General features: G+C 28.7%; 1 protein-coding gene across 1 annotated transcript; it reads right to left on the bottom strand.

Moving 5' to 3' along the window:
- Window positions 1-7,236: 7,236 nt before the first annotated feature.
- LOC114387508 (transcription factor MYB46-like) lies at window positions 7,237-10,247 on the bottom strand. Its single transcript, XM_028347706.1, has 2 exons — window positions 9,797-10,247; window positions 7,237-8,326 (listed from the first exon to the last, which is right to left on the bottom strand). Exons 1-2 carry the CDS (start codon window positions 10,084-10,086, stop codon window positions 7,612-7,614), a joined length of 1,005 nt encoding a protein of 334 aa, XP_028203507.1. The 5' UTR covers window positions 10,087-10,247; the 3' UTR covers window positions 7,237-7,611.
- Between the last annotated feature and the right edge of the window lie 5,971 nt (window positions 10,248-16,218).

Raw genomic sequence — 16,218 nt, 5'->3', positions numbered from 1 at the left:
CCTAGGCCATAACCTGCATTATTATGATTTATGTAGCATCAATGATATAAGCACTGTACAATATATATATATATATATAGTTTATGACTTCTATTTTTTATTAAGTAAAATAATAATAAAAATAGTCTAATAATAAATGCATTGAAAAAACAGTACCTTGTATCATACGGATATATATTATTATTTGACGTTTATATTATTGAATGAAATTTTACATGAATTCTAATTAATACAGATTATTTTTTAATATTTATATTTAAAATAAAAATGTCAAAAAGTATATCTGAACAGTTTTCTATTTTTTTATTTAATTTAATAGAATGTTGATTTAATGACACGAGGACGTAGTAGTACTAGTTACTTTCTACTAAAGTCATAATATTATCAAAAGACCGACAAAAAAGGCTTTATGGATTTAATGCAATCTGGTCCTTCCATAATTAGATTTTTCTTTCGCTGATTTAACTAATTTAATTTGTTTTATAAACTTCATCCATGTCAACTACTATTCTTCCTTTTAGTCTTTTATGAAGTTTGAGTCTTTTCCACTGCTGTTTGAAACATTCAAACCTTTAACAACCACAGGGGCAAAAGCAGTTCATGAGCTCGAATAATCTCAAATTAATATTTTATAATAATATTATTTTTTATTGTTCTATCTCATCAATCATCATATCACATATTTCTCTTTCTATCAATTTTTTTAAAATATAAATACAATTTGTCTTTTAAATAAAGCGGAATTGACAAGAAGAACCCCGAAGGCCAAAAATACCGCGTGGTCCATTGAAACTTCAAAAGGAGAACTTCGATTGCACTTTCCTTTCATTTTAGTTGGCACGGTTTTTAATAATGAATAGTATAAAAATAATTTTTATAATTATTTACAAATTTTATAGTCACTCTTATATAATGACATGAATTATTTTTTACATGTGATGTACTATGAGGATACCTCTTATTATTTTTGCTAAAGATAAATGGCATAAAACTTATATTTATATTTTTAAAAAGTTACTTATTTTTAAAAAAAAATGCATTATTTTTTCAATTTGAGCTCTCTTAATATATTTTTATATTAAATTTTTTTGACTAAATTATTGTTTTTGCCTTCTAATTCTTTAAAGCATTTCAATCAAATCTTTTACGCCCAAACTGAACCTAATGGTGTTAACTAAAAGAAACAAGTGTTGCTTTTGCAGGTCTAAAAACCCCTAATAACGGGTGTGTACATGTGTATGTATGATTAAAATTAAAATATTTAAAATTTTAAATTAAAATCAAATATATTATTAAAATTTTAAAAGATTAATTAAATAAGAAACAAAATTATAAATACGACATTATTATTTCTATCATCATTTATTATTATGATGGTTGTCATTGTTATTATTATTATTATTCTCGTTATGGTGAGAAGAGAGACAACTATAATCATGATGAATAAATGATATTAAAATATTTTAAGACATGATTTATTTAATAATAAATCTTTTAAATATTTGATTCTTATATTAAATTTTAATTTGATTTTTTGGGAAACCCAAACCCTCTGACCCCCGATACCCCCACCTGACCCCAAGCAACATTGTCCTCTGCCTCGGCCCAGACAATATTCTCGGAGACACGCTCTTATGGTTCAGCCGAACTGGAACCTTTGTTCTCAGATCAGACAAAGCACTAAATCCTCCATCCTTACCTTTGTCAATCTATATATTTTGAAATATTTCAACAAGGGATCATTTTAAAATATTTCAAAAAGCATTAGGTGTATTGAGTGTAGAACAAAAAGAAAATCCCCCTATGTTTTGGGTGGTGCATTTGGATCTATGAAAAGTTTATTAAAAAAAAAGGCACTTAATGGAGGTTCTTAAACGGCCAAGAAAGTGTAAAAGTGTTCCCATACACTAGGGTCGTTCGGTTCAATTTGGATTGAAGTAATTAATTCAACACTTTTAAATAAGTGGATCAAATTAAATCATTTAATAATCAGAGAATCAAATCTAACATTGAAAATAAAATAGAGGACAAAATAATAATTTAATCTATTTTTTTTATCATAAATCTTAATTATTAAATTATTAAAATTATCCAATTGATTTCTTTTGAGTTTTCAAAAGAAACAATTGAGATAAAGTAAACCATTAAATTAGTCTCTAAATTATAATCATTAATCATTTTAGTTTGCTACTAACGGCTTTCAAACTAGTATGTATCTCATGTTTAATTGGTTACACTAGAAGTGAATTTTAATTTATTACGCTAAATCATAGGAGAGCGTATTTATTTATAATATTTAACTTTTAGCTAAACTTTATTTATAATATCATGAACTTAATCTTGGCGATCGAAGATCAATTTTATCCAACCATCAATCTTGCATTAGAACTAATCTCATAATTATACTTCTAAAAAATACTATCAAGAAGTCTGGCAAATGTTTTTTTTTTTTTTAATCGGCACAGTTTTGAAAGTTATGTGTATAATAATAAACTTTTTATTTAAACAGATGTGAAAAAGTGCAGTGCGAACAAAAGTGATCAAGTGGTAATTCTTATGTAACCAAAAAAGTGGTATTTGTTATCCCAAAGACACAAACTCAAATCCAATCACTGATTCAGATAATAGTTTCATAATGAGCATAAACTGCATAATGCTTGGGTGAGTAATACTCCACCATGGACCAACCCTACTCAGTACTCACTAGTTAGCTTCAATCTTTGTTTGGGTCGGATTTAAAAACAGTGTAGTCTCACTTTTCTGTCAACAATTGGATTCCGAAAACATCCAACTGGTCCAAGAAAGAAACTGTAGGCGGTAAATCCCAGTCCTGTTTTTTTTCTCTCTTTGGTGTAATTTACTTTAAAATTAAAATAAATTAGTTTCATTTTAAAAAAATATATTAACGTAATCAGGGTGAGTATTTTTTGCACATACTTCATGATTATGACTCATTCTGTGATTTTTTTCAGTTTTACTATCTAAAAAAGTTATTAACATATCAAATTATTATAATAGCTTTTCTGTAGTCTTATTATCTAAATTAAATCATGGTATTCAAATTTATTTAAATTTAAATGTAATCCAAAAATTGAAGTTAATTGGATATTGTATTCAAATTTATTTAAACTGAAAAATAATTTTTTTATGATTAGGTCACACGAATTTTATTCTAAATTTAATATAAATCAACTTGTGAACACTCTAAATTTGGATAATAATTGAAGTAGATATTATTTTTAATTAATTTTAATTATCTACATATCATGTTTTTATTTTATTTTTTTGGGTGTTTGCAAGAAGCAAACGAGCTTGTTCCGTGTACAATGATGAGTACACAAATGGTGGTCAAGATTTCTTGCTATTGAATTATCAAGCTACAATTTTTTTTTCTATGTACCAAAAAACCCAGTTTTTTCACACACCATCAGTTGTTGTTACCCCCATCATCATTGCTATTACTATCATTGATCAACTATTGTTAACATGGTCACCACCACATCTATGATCCATGTGCCACCATTACCTGTTAATAATCCTTTCTACCATTGTAATTATTATCAAAATTATTGTTGCTACCATTGTTACCATAAGGTTTCTATACCATGAGGTGAACATGAAGTTCAAAATTAAGATTTAAATAATAATATAAGAGAATAAAAATAAGATTTTAGATATTGTTTAAAGAACAATAATGATAAAATGAAAATAAATAACAAACATTGGAGTGTGAGATAAGTGTTTACAACGTCAATGATCTTAAGTTTATTACTACTAAAAATGTCTTTTAAGAATATCTATTTTAGAAATGTAGTTATGGAATTATGATATATAGTTTTGGAAATATATTTCTGGAAAGGAAAAAAGATGCCCATGGGTGCATTTCTTCATGTAAAAAGGGTATAATGGGTAATTAGGATGTAAAAGGGGGATTGGAGTGTACTTAACAAAAAAGTTGTGTAAATACCAGTTTTCTAGAACCCTAAAGAACGGCAGCTGGAGCCCAGCCCATCCCATATGCGAGAGACTTAGAATCTGCTTAAGGAAAAAGACTAGACAATTGCTATGCGCACCCAACTTTTCTCTTGTACACCCAACCTTTTTTGTTATTTTCAAAATTACCCCTGGCAAATTTACGGATTTGTAATCTATAAGGACCCATTATGGATTTGCAATCCGTATGGATCATTAATGGCTCATGCAGGATTCGAATATGTGACTTTCAGGTTATTAACACAATGCTCTACCCAATTGAGCTAATAGGTCAATCATATTATAAAATAACTAATGTCGATATATATAACTCTAAAATTTTTAATATATATTTAATGCACATAAAAATTTACATCATAAATTTTGTGACAATTAATTTTGGTGCATTAAATATATTAGAACAAAATTAATTGTCACAAAATTTATTATGTAAATTTACATGTTCATTAAATATACATTAAAAATTTTAGTGTTATATATAACGACATTAATTATTTTATAACAAATTAGCCTATTAACTCAACTGGTTAATAACCTGAAATTCACAGGTTCGAATCTTGCATGGGACATTAATTTTAAATTAATTTGTAAAATATTTTTTAAAAAATTATAAAAAAAATTGTAGTCCGTATGTACATAAGAATCGAAAATTCGTATGTTCATATAGATAAAAAATTCGTATGTTCATAATTGGTCTATTAGCTTGTGGATTACGAATCCGTAAGTTTGTCAAGGGTAATTTTGGAAAAAATTAAAAGATGTTGGGTGCACAAATAATTTACTTGGTGTGCAAAACAATTCCCAAAAGACTGTGAATGGTAGAGGTGCTAATTGACAAGGATAGAATGAAATTAAGCACACTAGTTTTCTCTCTCAATAATTTAGTAAAATCCAAATTTATTTCTTAACTTTATATTATGTTATGTTTTATTTTTAAAATGCATTAAACACAAAATAAAACTCTGCCTAATTTAGTGAGGTTTTCAATTTTAATATTTTATTTTTTCTAAATTAAAAAAAAATTAGTTTGTAATTTTTAATATTAAACTTTAAGTTTAAACAACAAAAACCACTTCTTATTTTATCATTTACTCATCTCTCTTAACAAAAAAATTTCTCTTTTATTGACTCCCTAAATTAGTCAATAATTTTGGTAAGAGAAGACCAACATAACAAGGTATTAGTAACATTTGTGAAATAATGATAGTGAGTAATAACAATGATGAAGATAGTGTGTTTACAAATAAGAGCAACAACCACACAACAATAATAAAAATAGAAAAAAAAAACAATAGAAGAAATATTATGACCATAACGGAATAAAATATTTACCATGCGTTTTCATATTTTAGAAAATTTTGAAAACAATATTATTTTTTCTTTGAAAATGTTTTCAAAATTTGAATTAAACGTATTTTTAACACTACTTTTTGTTTTATTCAAAAAATGAGAGCAGAAAACAATGAAATCAAACACCATTTTAACTTTTTTTCATCATTTATTGTTAATTTCTAAAAGCAATAAATAAATCATGTTGTATTTTTATAATTATTTTTAAAATACAGGATAAAGGTAAAAAGATTCTTAAATCAAATAGTTCTTATTTTTCTTCTCTTTATTACTAGTTAGAAAATAAAAGTCACTAATTTAGTCCATTTTTTTTCACATGATGCATAATATGGTTAAGATTAATTAGCTAAGTTTTAGGTTAGATCTTAGGATGCTTTATCTAACCTATTTATCTTATAAAGATCTAATACGAAATACTTAAGAGTTAAGAGTCTTGTCTAAATCGAAAAATCATTTTGCAATAATATATTTTAAATGTTCACAAAGTTGTTGCTAAATAATTTTTTATGGGTAAATATTAATTATTAAATATTAAATTTTTATTAGCAAATTTATGTCTAACATAGTAAATTTAGTATATGCATGTTTGAATTTCCATTAGAAACCACTTCAATGCTATTCCATATGATGTATCCTCTGCAGTGTGCAAACGGCATATTCAAACAGTCTTAAACCTTGTATTGAATTATTTATAAAAAGTAAAACATTAATACAATAGTAATAACAATGATATAATTATAATTATTATTATTATTTGTTTAAACAGACTGATTTGGCAAGTCTTAAAAACTTTTTGAATCCTGAAGCTTGACCACTCAATTACGTACATAAACTCGTAAGAAGTCTAACTTAATACTTATTTAGTAAATAGAGACTTGATTTACTGATTCAGTATAGACTTAACCTAATAAGTTAATTAACTAGGTCATAGGACATCAACGAGCAACCACGTACCATCCTTAATGATAGATAGTCTACCAACTAGATAAATTTCAGTCTGTCCACCCTCCCAAAAAAACATCCCTTGTGCATTCTGCTAGCTAGCTAGTGCCGTTGTTTGTTAGTTTCAAAAGTCATAACAACATTATTATGAGAATATATTACGTAATGTTGAAGAATAGGGAAGCATACCGTGGTGAAAATGCAAACTTTACCTACTTCCTATCGAAATAATAATTGACAAAAACAAATTAGTTATGTTATGGTGGAAAATGATATAAAAAAGCACTACGGCACTACCCTTTTTCTTATCTTTCTATTGACCAGCCAATTCTCGTTACTTGTCCATTTCAAATTAAGTTGCTTTATATTCACTCTTGATAATTATCCTATATTCTATGGCATATTTTTCGTTTGTCAATATAATAATTATATTTAGTCCTCTTTCAAAGGTTTGAAATCAAGCTCATGAAGTTATTATTACTCTTAGAATTCAACCATTTAGCTTAACTAACTTCCATATAGTATGATGAACTCGACAACTGATGAGTAACCATTAACCGTGATTTTTTCTACCGAGTGGACTAACTTTTATGATTAATTAAGCTTTCCAAAGTATATAAACAATCATGAAAGCAAATCTGATTGCCTCCAAGACTTTAAGAGCGGAGTCAATTATTACTACTATGAACTTAATAACATCCAATTTGGAAAATGGAGAATGAGGAAGAGAACTTCAATTCCATCAAAAGCACTGTATATATGTACGAGCATACACAAACTTATCGCCTGTACAATATGGTACATATCTCAGGTTATATAAACGAAATATATAACAATAATTAAGTAATATTTAAAAGAATTCATTTACTTTCTTAAAATCTAATAATTAAAATTAATTAATTATTTTAAAATAAGTTGATTCCTTTATATATATATATATCCACGCATAAATTAAAACTTGAACAAAATAATAATAATAATAATGTATAACAATCTATTCACATCTCCTTTTACAAGTATGACAAATTATTATTGCTTACTACACTGGTTTCCGACAGCGGAGTGATGATCTAAAAATTTAATTTGGTAAGACACAAATTTATAACCTGCAAGACTAATTACACGATCACCAATGGATACCATATATATATATATATATATATATTGGACTTTTATTTGAGGCCTATATACCTGCTAGCTTGTTAACTTGTGAGTATAAGGGCAAAAAATACCAGTATACTATTATACAAGGCTCTATGGACATCACCATGCAGTGTGCCTGCAAATCTAGGTTCTGGAGGAAAACCATTAAAATTGGCTCATTGGTCAGTATGAAAAATCAAGAAACGGAAAGGAGGAAACATCTAATTTCATCAACTCCTCAAAGTCCCATTCTCCTGTGGCAGTGGCAGTGGCTAACTCTTGTTGAAACAAATTCTCCACCCCATCATGAGCCTTATTTTCACCTATGCCAATGTTGCAGTTATTAAGAATACTATTTATGTCATCGTCAAAGTAACTGCTGTTAGTTGTTTCTCTCCTGCTGCATGTAGCATTCTCTAGGGGAGGAACAAACATATCCCCTTCTACCCCGATATTTACACTTCTCCCAAATACTCCGTTTTCTAAATAACAAGAACCTAATTTGTTAACTTCACTTTGCGAAAAGCAAGGAATACCTGTGCCTTCGAAGTACCCTCCAGAAGCTGGCATGTTTAGTCCATGCTCCAGCATAGGCAATCTGTCAATCAAGGTATTGAAAACTGTACCGGTTTGCATTATTGATGGTGATGGAGATGAACCGAACATAGGAACAAAGCCTGCGTGTTGATTATGTTGTGTGGAAATAAACCCTCCCATGTTGAGGTCTTTATTACTAGGCTCGGATATTGAGGTCTCGCTTGCATTTGATGAGGGTGAGGGTGAGGTTGTGGTGGTCGTGGAAGACATATTCCTGAGTCTTTTCTTTATCGTCGAATTCCAAAAGTTTTTTATTTCATTGTCGGTTCGCCCAGGCAAACGCGCCGCTATTTGAGACCATCTTCAAAAGTGAAACATACATAGAAAAATATCTGGTCAATGAATATTGCACATATATATATGTAGTACAAAATTAACTTGAAACTCATCATGTCTACGTGTTTCTTTCTGTTGATAGCTATATATATAGAAAGGAATATTGCTTTGCAGGGAAATTAATAAAAAACGATAATAATAATAATATAGATATATGGAGTGCCTTCAACTCGAAGTTCTTGTTTTGCGCGTGAGTGAGTGTATTCATATACGCTGCTGTTATTTGAACTTCAAAATATGTGTACCGTGTGTTGGACTAAGGAAATCTAGATTTCGACATATGAAAACTGTCTATCTTCCTAAATTTTCTACATCCTTTGGAAGCGATGGATATATTATTAATTAAATATTAGTCAGTAGTATATGGAAAAGAATTGAACCTGATAAAACTACACTACATTTTGTATTTTGGGTGTATAAAGAGAGAGAATGGATAAAAAGGACTGGAAAAGTGACCAATGCAATATAAATTTATAAGATGGGAGGAAGAGATAGAGGGATGTAAAGAAAAAGAAAGTGATAAGAGATGTGAATGAAAAAAAAAGGAACAGAAAAGAGAGATATAGAAAGAAAATGAAAAAAAAAGGAAATACAAGAAAAAGTGAATGGCTATTTAACAGTTTCATTTCTACTGAGAAATAATTCTTAAGCACCTTTTTAGGAAAAAAGATCGGTAGACACTGATATCTAGTTAATATTTAGGGAGGAAAGAGAAAAATATAAAAGTATAATAAAGTAATCTAATGTAATAGAAGAAACATGAAGAAAAATAACATTTTACATTATTGATAGAGTATATAATGAAAGTGTTTATATATTATCACTCTTTTTTTTTTGTCTTTTGTTAAACCTAACTATTTTGAGGGGGAAAGAAAATATGTGTTAAAAATGTGTTTTTACTTTTATTTTAATGCCTATAAAAATTAATGATGTAAGAATGTATAACAAAAATAGTGTGCAAATAAATTTTTAAATTATGTGTATGATTAGGCGTAGGTGTGTAGCAGTTCTCTGGAATTTGGTTTTTCCCAATTAAAAAAATTGAACTAATTAAGATATCTTAGAAAATCTGTATTCTCTAGTATGCTAATTTAATTAAAAATTAATATAACTCTCCTAAAATAATGCCAGTTTAGAATTCATTTTTCATTTTAGAATTCTATCACTCTTACAGGAATGGCATACCTTTAAAGATAAAATTGCATTTTTATATAGTGTGTATATCATGAGTTCTTTAAAGAAATAAAACCTTGAAAAGCATTATCATGATATACTTACTACCTGCAATAAAGCACTACTGTCTAATTATCTGTTCTTCTTGATGTTAATGATGCATGGATCTATAGAATTAATAATTGGTAATGAAGATTATGGATAAACTTATATCATAATATAAGGGTGATGGAGTGGAAATGATCATATATATAAGATGAACCTGTTTCCAAGAAGGGAATGGAAGTGGATGATGAGTTCCTCTTCTTGGGGTGAGAATGCACCTCTCTTAAGATCAGGCCTCAAGTAATTGATCCATCGAAGGCGACAACTTTTGCCACACCTTTGGAGGCCAGCATTTCTTGCCACATCGCTCCAACACCCTTGTCCATGGTTTAGCATGTAGTTCATGAGCTTGTCATCTTCTTCAGGTGACCACAACCCCTTTCTAAGCTTCTTGCTATTGTTGTTGTTGTTTTTAGTATTATTATTACTCGCCTCTGGCTTCCTCATGGTTGTACTTCCTCTCAAGGGCAACTTCCTCTCCCAACTGGTTAATTTGATATGTACACAAGGAGAAGCTTTATAAAGTCAGAGAAAGATTAGAAAGAAGCTTCATGGGGAGGCAATTAATGATGACCATGATGATGATGGTGATGGTTATGGGGTTTGCTTACAAAATAGGGAAGAGTGAGTGAGAGAGAGAGAGAGGTAGGTTGGTTGACGAGCCTAGTAGAAAACGGTTTGGAGAGGGACCTAAGGGATTGAGAAAGATAGGTGGTCGTCTTGTCTTTGACTCCATGGCCTTGTCTTTTTTCTTTTCTAATTTTTCTTCACTTACAAGGTTATCATGACACACATGAATCATAAGGTGCCAGACTAAATATATATATATATATATAATGTTAAACGTATATACGAGTTTGTTTTATAACCAAGCCAAGTTATTTGCTTCCACTTCACATAATCTCTTTTCTCCCCCTAGTTTAAGATATATATGGAACAAATATAAGAATAATGAATGAAAGCTAGGACGGCCACAATAATGAATGCCGCCTGCATATATATATGTATTATGTTCGTTTAATATTTTGAGCATAAGATCCACATGCTTATGTTGCAACCAGATAAAAAGAAAAAGTAAAACAGACTCAAATATGTGTGAATCGATATATTATATATACAGGCCTTCTTTTCCCTGATACTTAAATTACAAAACTTTGGAGCTTTATTATTAAGCTAATTCCAATTACATGTATAGAACTGCTACTTTCACTAACCAAATTAAATAATAAGGTTACTCAGACATTTGTATAATCGGTAGTTTACTCCAATTAAGTACGGTTATGGATTACCAACCTAAGTTGATTAACACGTACATGTACATGTATAAAGCAAATGTAATTTAATTAGCAGAGGCTGATAACTTTCTTATTAAATAGTAATCAAAAGGGGTATATAATTAAATTGTGATTGAAGGAAGTGGTGTACTTTAAGCCTTCCCTGTTTTTGTCATGCACATTATTTTCCAAACAAAGGTGAATCATGTGAGAAAAAGTAAGAAATTAAGAAAGAAATGGTGCAACAGATCATTGACTTTCCAGACCATCTTTTTAATGCAAGGACAAAATGTATTGACAATTTAATTCGTGCAGAGTTGCAAGCTGCAAAACAAACTTGAATGGGGGAGACCAAAATCTACTTTGTTTTTGGTTGTTATTACATTTTCACCCACGTAGCTATGAAGAATGTCATGTCAATCAGGTTATTTTTCTCATCTAGCATGTGGGCTACTTGCCTACTTTACCCTAGTTTGTGAAACACATCTAATAAATCTGTTATATGGAGACTTAATTTGTGTGACAGTTAATTAAAGTGGTGAATTGAGGGTTTCCACGTTGAAATGAAGAACCATAAGATAAATTGAAATTAACTCCACCAATGTAGAATTGCCAAAAGCACTAAATTGGAAGGTATCAAAATTATGAAACACCCGAAATCCTTATCCTTATCGAGTAAAGTAGATCCACTCCTTCATCAGTAGAAGGAGAATAAATTTGAATAAATGATAATGGAAGCCCTTTGCATATTCATTCATTCTATAGATGTTTATTATGATTGTTCTTTTTTATCCTCAAAAAGCTTCAAGATCGCACAAGAAAAAGTTAAAGCTTCGATCAATTTAATAAAGTGGCATCCCTTTAGAGGGACCAAATTAAATGGGCAAACAGGAAAGAAGAATGCTATATTCGGTCATCAAATCATGTACTTATAGAAATGTGGCATTGCTGGATTTGATTGGGTGTAGGTAGAATAGATAAAGTTACAAAATAAAGGAAGGGGGGAATATTACCATTGGTCCACCGCAGAGTTCCAATTTATATCGCTACCAACACATTATATTACTTTGACTTCAAATAATATAATGATTAATCACAGTTATGGTAATAATATATAGGCTCTAGAAGGTAAGTTAAAGACCCCTAATTAACTACAAAAACTTGCCCAATACCACACATAAATTCACATTATAAAAAATGGCCCAGTTTTTTAAGTTACACTTAAACTTTCATAAATTAATAATTACCTTCAAATATATATTTTTGGCCTTAACTTCGGTCAACTTACAAAATTAATCATTTCAGTAAATTAAGAAAATAACATTTTTTTATGCACTTCAGTTTTTTTGAAAAAACTTCTTTAATTAACTTCTCTATGAATTAATTTTAATTTATAAAAAAATTGATTCACTTTATCTCTTTAGTTTTTTTTTTATAAATACTTATTTAAAATTTTTGCACAGGTTCTTAGTTTTCTGCTCTAAGAAAAGTATATTAAACTTCAAAAAGGCCTTGGGCTTTTCTATATATGCTTTCTCTGCACTGTTCTCTCTTCAAAGCTTAGCCCCGTCTGTGTTGATTACCTCAGAAATAAGCAAGCATGAGTTTAGTTAGATAAGACGGGTCCTACCAACCTTACGTTTCCTTTCCAAACCTAGTAAGAAAATGCAACCACCATAGTAACGGCCTATGCCTAAAGAGCAGGTGGCATATAAGGAACGTTTTGTTTACATCATTCAAACAAAAGAGCTAGAAAAATCAAGGACTTGGAAAAATGGGGGAGTTATTAGTATATACTAATTGAGAAAAGGTCTTGCTAACAAGTGCTTGAGCTTTGGTTAACTGGTTAGCATAAAGGAATCTAGATGAGCAAAGATAGGCTCTCCATTCAGCAAGAGGTCAAGAAAGCTATACGAAAGAATCAAGAATCTTTAAAAGTGTCGAGTAATAGCCTAATAAGTATCTAGAAACACAAATATTCATGGACACTCATGTCAATATATACTTAGAAAGAGTAAGAGAAAAAAGATATAAGAGATAAAGGTGAAAATGTGATAAGTAATATGGTATAACAAAAAGAGGGAAATAAATAGAAATAAAAAACATTAAGAGAAGAACTTATGTGATTTAGTATGTTTGATGCATGTTTTCAGGAGGAATTGATATCTTGCATCTTGTAATTGTATAAAAGTGAAGAGTTTTATGTCCATCAAGCAGAACAACAGGGTATCTGTAAAAGGCTATTGGGATAATTTTCTTTTCCCGGACAAGCACTTAGTCTAAGTACTGACAGTAAATGGCACAGACTGAATGTGCTTACGTGCACACGGCAATTGAACAGATTTTAAGCATAGTTTTCAAGTATTTTTTATATTATTGTTGATAAAGTAAATTTTCATTTTAGCTATTAATAGTTATGTTCGCCGTAAAATATTACTGAAATAAAATGAAATATTTTGTTGATATTTTAATAATTTTGTTATATGTGTTTTTTTATCACAAATTTAATTATAAATTTGTAATTAACGATTGTAAACATATATACAAAAGCAGACTCCTCTTTTTCCACCAATAATTTGATGACAGAAAGAATGCACAAATATAATGTATATCCCATTGAAATTGATTCAATAAAAAAAACGTCTAATATGATACAAGCAAACTCTTCTTTTGTGACATTGCGGATGAAACAAGTAAACCTAGTGGGGGCAAATTTGTGAATGAAAAGGATATCAATCAATATTATCATGTATGAGAGAAAAAAATGGATATCAATCACGCTCAGGAGGTCCTTTGTTAAATGAAGGGTTGTCCCACAATTTATTTCTCATTCCATACGAGAGGTTAAGGTATTAAGTATTAACCCCCTCTTTTAATATACAGATAAAAAGTGTTTATGCATTAGTTATCTCTCTTTTCAGTCTTTTCATCTCTGTGACAAGGAAATGGATTTTGTAAGGTTTGGTAACCCAGCAACCGGACAGTTTGGAGTTTGGATAAAAATTTAGGGTTTGTTATAATTAATTTTAGCAATGCTGTCGGCTGCTCACTTTTCCTCATTTCATTTGGCCATGATAACTGTATGATGAATATGGTAGAGCACGATTATTTCGTGAATATATATAGAGAGAATAAACCTGGTAGGACAACTTTTTCGTGGTTGGGTACCATGAAGTATTTTATAAGAGAGAAATTTAATTTTTACCCACATATCATGATTCCTGTTAATCATGAATACTGTACATCATATTTTTGGGAGTAAATAAAATTTATGTGATTAAATTTTTTTAGATAAATTTCTTAAAAATTAAAGAGTTATGCATATACTTTATGGATTATTTTAATTATTAATCATATTATATAATTTAATAGAAAATAACCTTGTGTTTTTAGGTAATAAAAGTAAAATAAAACTCAAAAAAGTATAAGATTCCCAACCACCTCAAAATTTTTTTGCGTGAAAAACTAATTAAAAACATCTTTTCTAAAAAATGTTAATTTTAAAATATTTAACAAACATGGAAAAAAGAAGTTTCTCAACTTACATGTGATTCCCGAAAAATCAATTTTTTTTTCTATTAACATACGGCCCCTAAATATAATAATAGACACATAGGCATTCCGGCCGTACGACGAGAATTCAAACCTTGCTTTATAATTGTAGGAGATTAATCATTTTTGCCAAACTTAATCCATGTAGATTTCAAGAAATATTTTTTAATGAGTAGATATCTAAAAGGAATTTCTTTAATTGTTTTTTAATTTTTAATACATAATTAATCTTTGAAAAATATATCAAATTAATCTCTTAAGCGTTATTAATAACTTAAAGAACTTAACTAGATAGAGTGTACTTTTATTGTAAGTTTTTTATGTTGTCTAATTATGAATTATTATATATGATAAGATTATTATATTTTGTAACAATAATTTTTTTTTGAAAAAAAAACTATTATTAAAAGACACAAGTAGTATGATTTCTAAATAATTGATATACTAAACTAATACTATATGAAAATTAAACTCTATCTTAAACTAATAATTTAAAATTGTTAATAAAAGTATATTGAGGATTAAAATAATTCACATTTTTAATCTTTAAAAAATATTTGGTAAATTTTTTCTTTAAAAATTAAATTGACTTAAATATTTTTAAAATTAAAGATTTTTTTAAAAAAAATTTACATTTAGACAAATACTTTTATATATACGGCTGTTGTACAAGTAAAAGAGAATTGCAGGCTTATTTGGTCAAAGTTTATGGAAAACGATATATGTGAGATGGAGGAAACCTGGGGAAGAGGTGAAGAATTATTGTCGCTTGTATAATACTATTGTGGATACTATTTAGGTAGTTCAAAAGGTGCAAATTCTGGTTCTCTTGACATGTTTAACCTCAACACAAGCTAATTTGCATAAAAATTCTAATTTCTATTTATTTATTTATTTAATTATTATTGTTTGTGCAACAATCACCAATTAACATAATCACAGTATCTTTATTTTAAAATAATTAATTAACATAATAACAGTAAAACACAATTCATCGATCCCCTCCGATCAAGATCCAAAACTCCTATCCAAATTTATGTTTTAGTAAAGTGGTTGTCGCCATTGGCTTGACACAGCACCATGTTGAACCGTAAAGTGAAGAATTTGGGTGGAAGGTTGATCTGAATCTTGTTTAGTGGCTAATAATTGTTAAAAGAAAATAATGATAGTGTTCATTTTTAGTTGTTATTATGTTAATTAATTGTTTTAAAATTCAAATGTTAATAGGACATTAATGTTTTTAAGTATTAGAATGAAAAATTTTAAAAATGTATTCAAATAAAATAATTGTAAAATATAATCGATCAAAAGTAATATTAAATGTTTTTAATATGTTATTCATTATATCTAGCTAAATATATGTTTTTATTTGATAAAGTGTGCTTTCATAATCATATCATATATATAAACATCCAAGTTTGATATATCTAATAATATTAATTAAATATTTTAAATAAAACCTTTATCAATTTCTCAAAAAATATATTTTATATAATTCCTTCGCAGTTCCCACACCGACTTTGTTCGTGTTGAGGACAGAGACTCGAGTTCAAATTGACCATTAACCATTCATTTAATTTGGTTAGGTGCAAATGGGTGCGAAAAGCTCATTCATAATTTCATATATGCTCGGTAAAAAGACATCATAATTAAATGTAATAAGGACGACAGTAATGTAGTGGCCTAAATCTTTGGTAAGACTCAAATTATTTAACCGTGCGGTTTTCATTTTCATTGTGAGATTTATCTATAA

The sequence above is a fragment of the Glycine soja genome, chromosome 15, assembly GCF_004193775.1.
Source record: "Glycine soja cultivar W05 chromosome 15, ASM419377v2, whole genome shotgun sequence".
Lineage (NCBI taxonomy): Eukaryota > Viridiplantae > Streptophyta > Magnoliopsida > Fabales > Fabaceae > Glycine > Glycine soja.
Note: the sequence above shows the minus strand (reverse complement) of the source record. Positions and strands in the feature narration are given on the sequence as shown.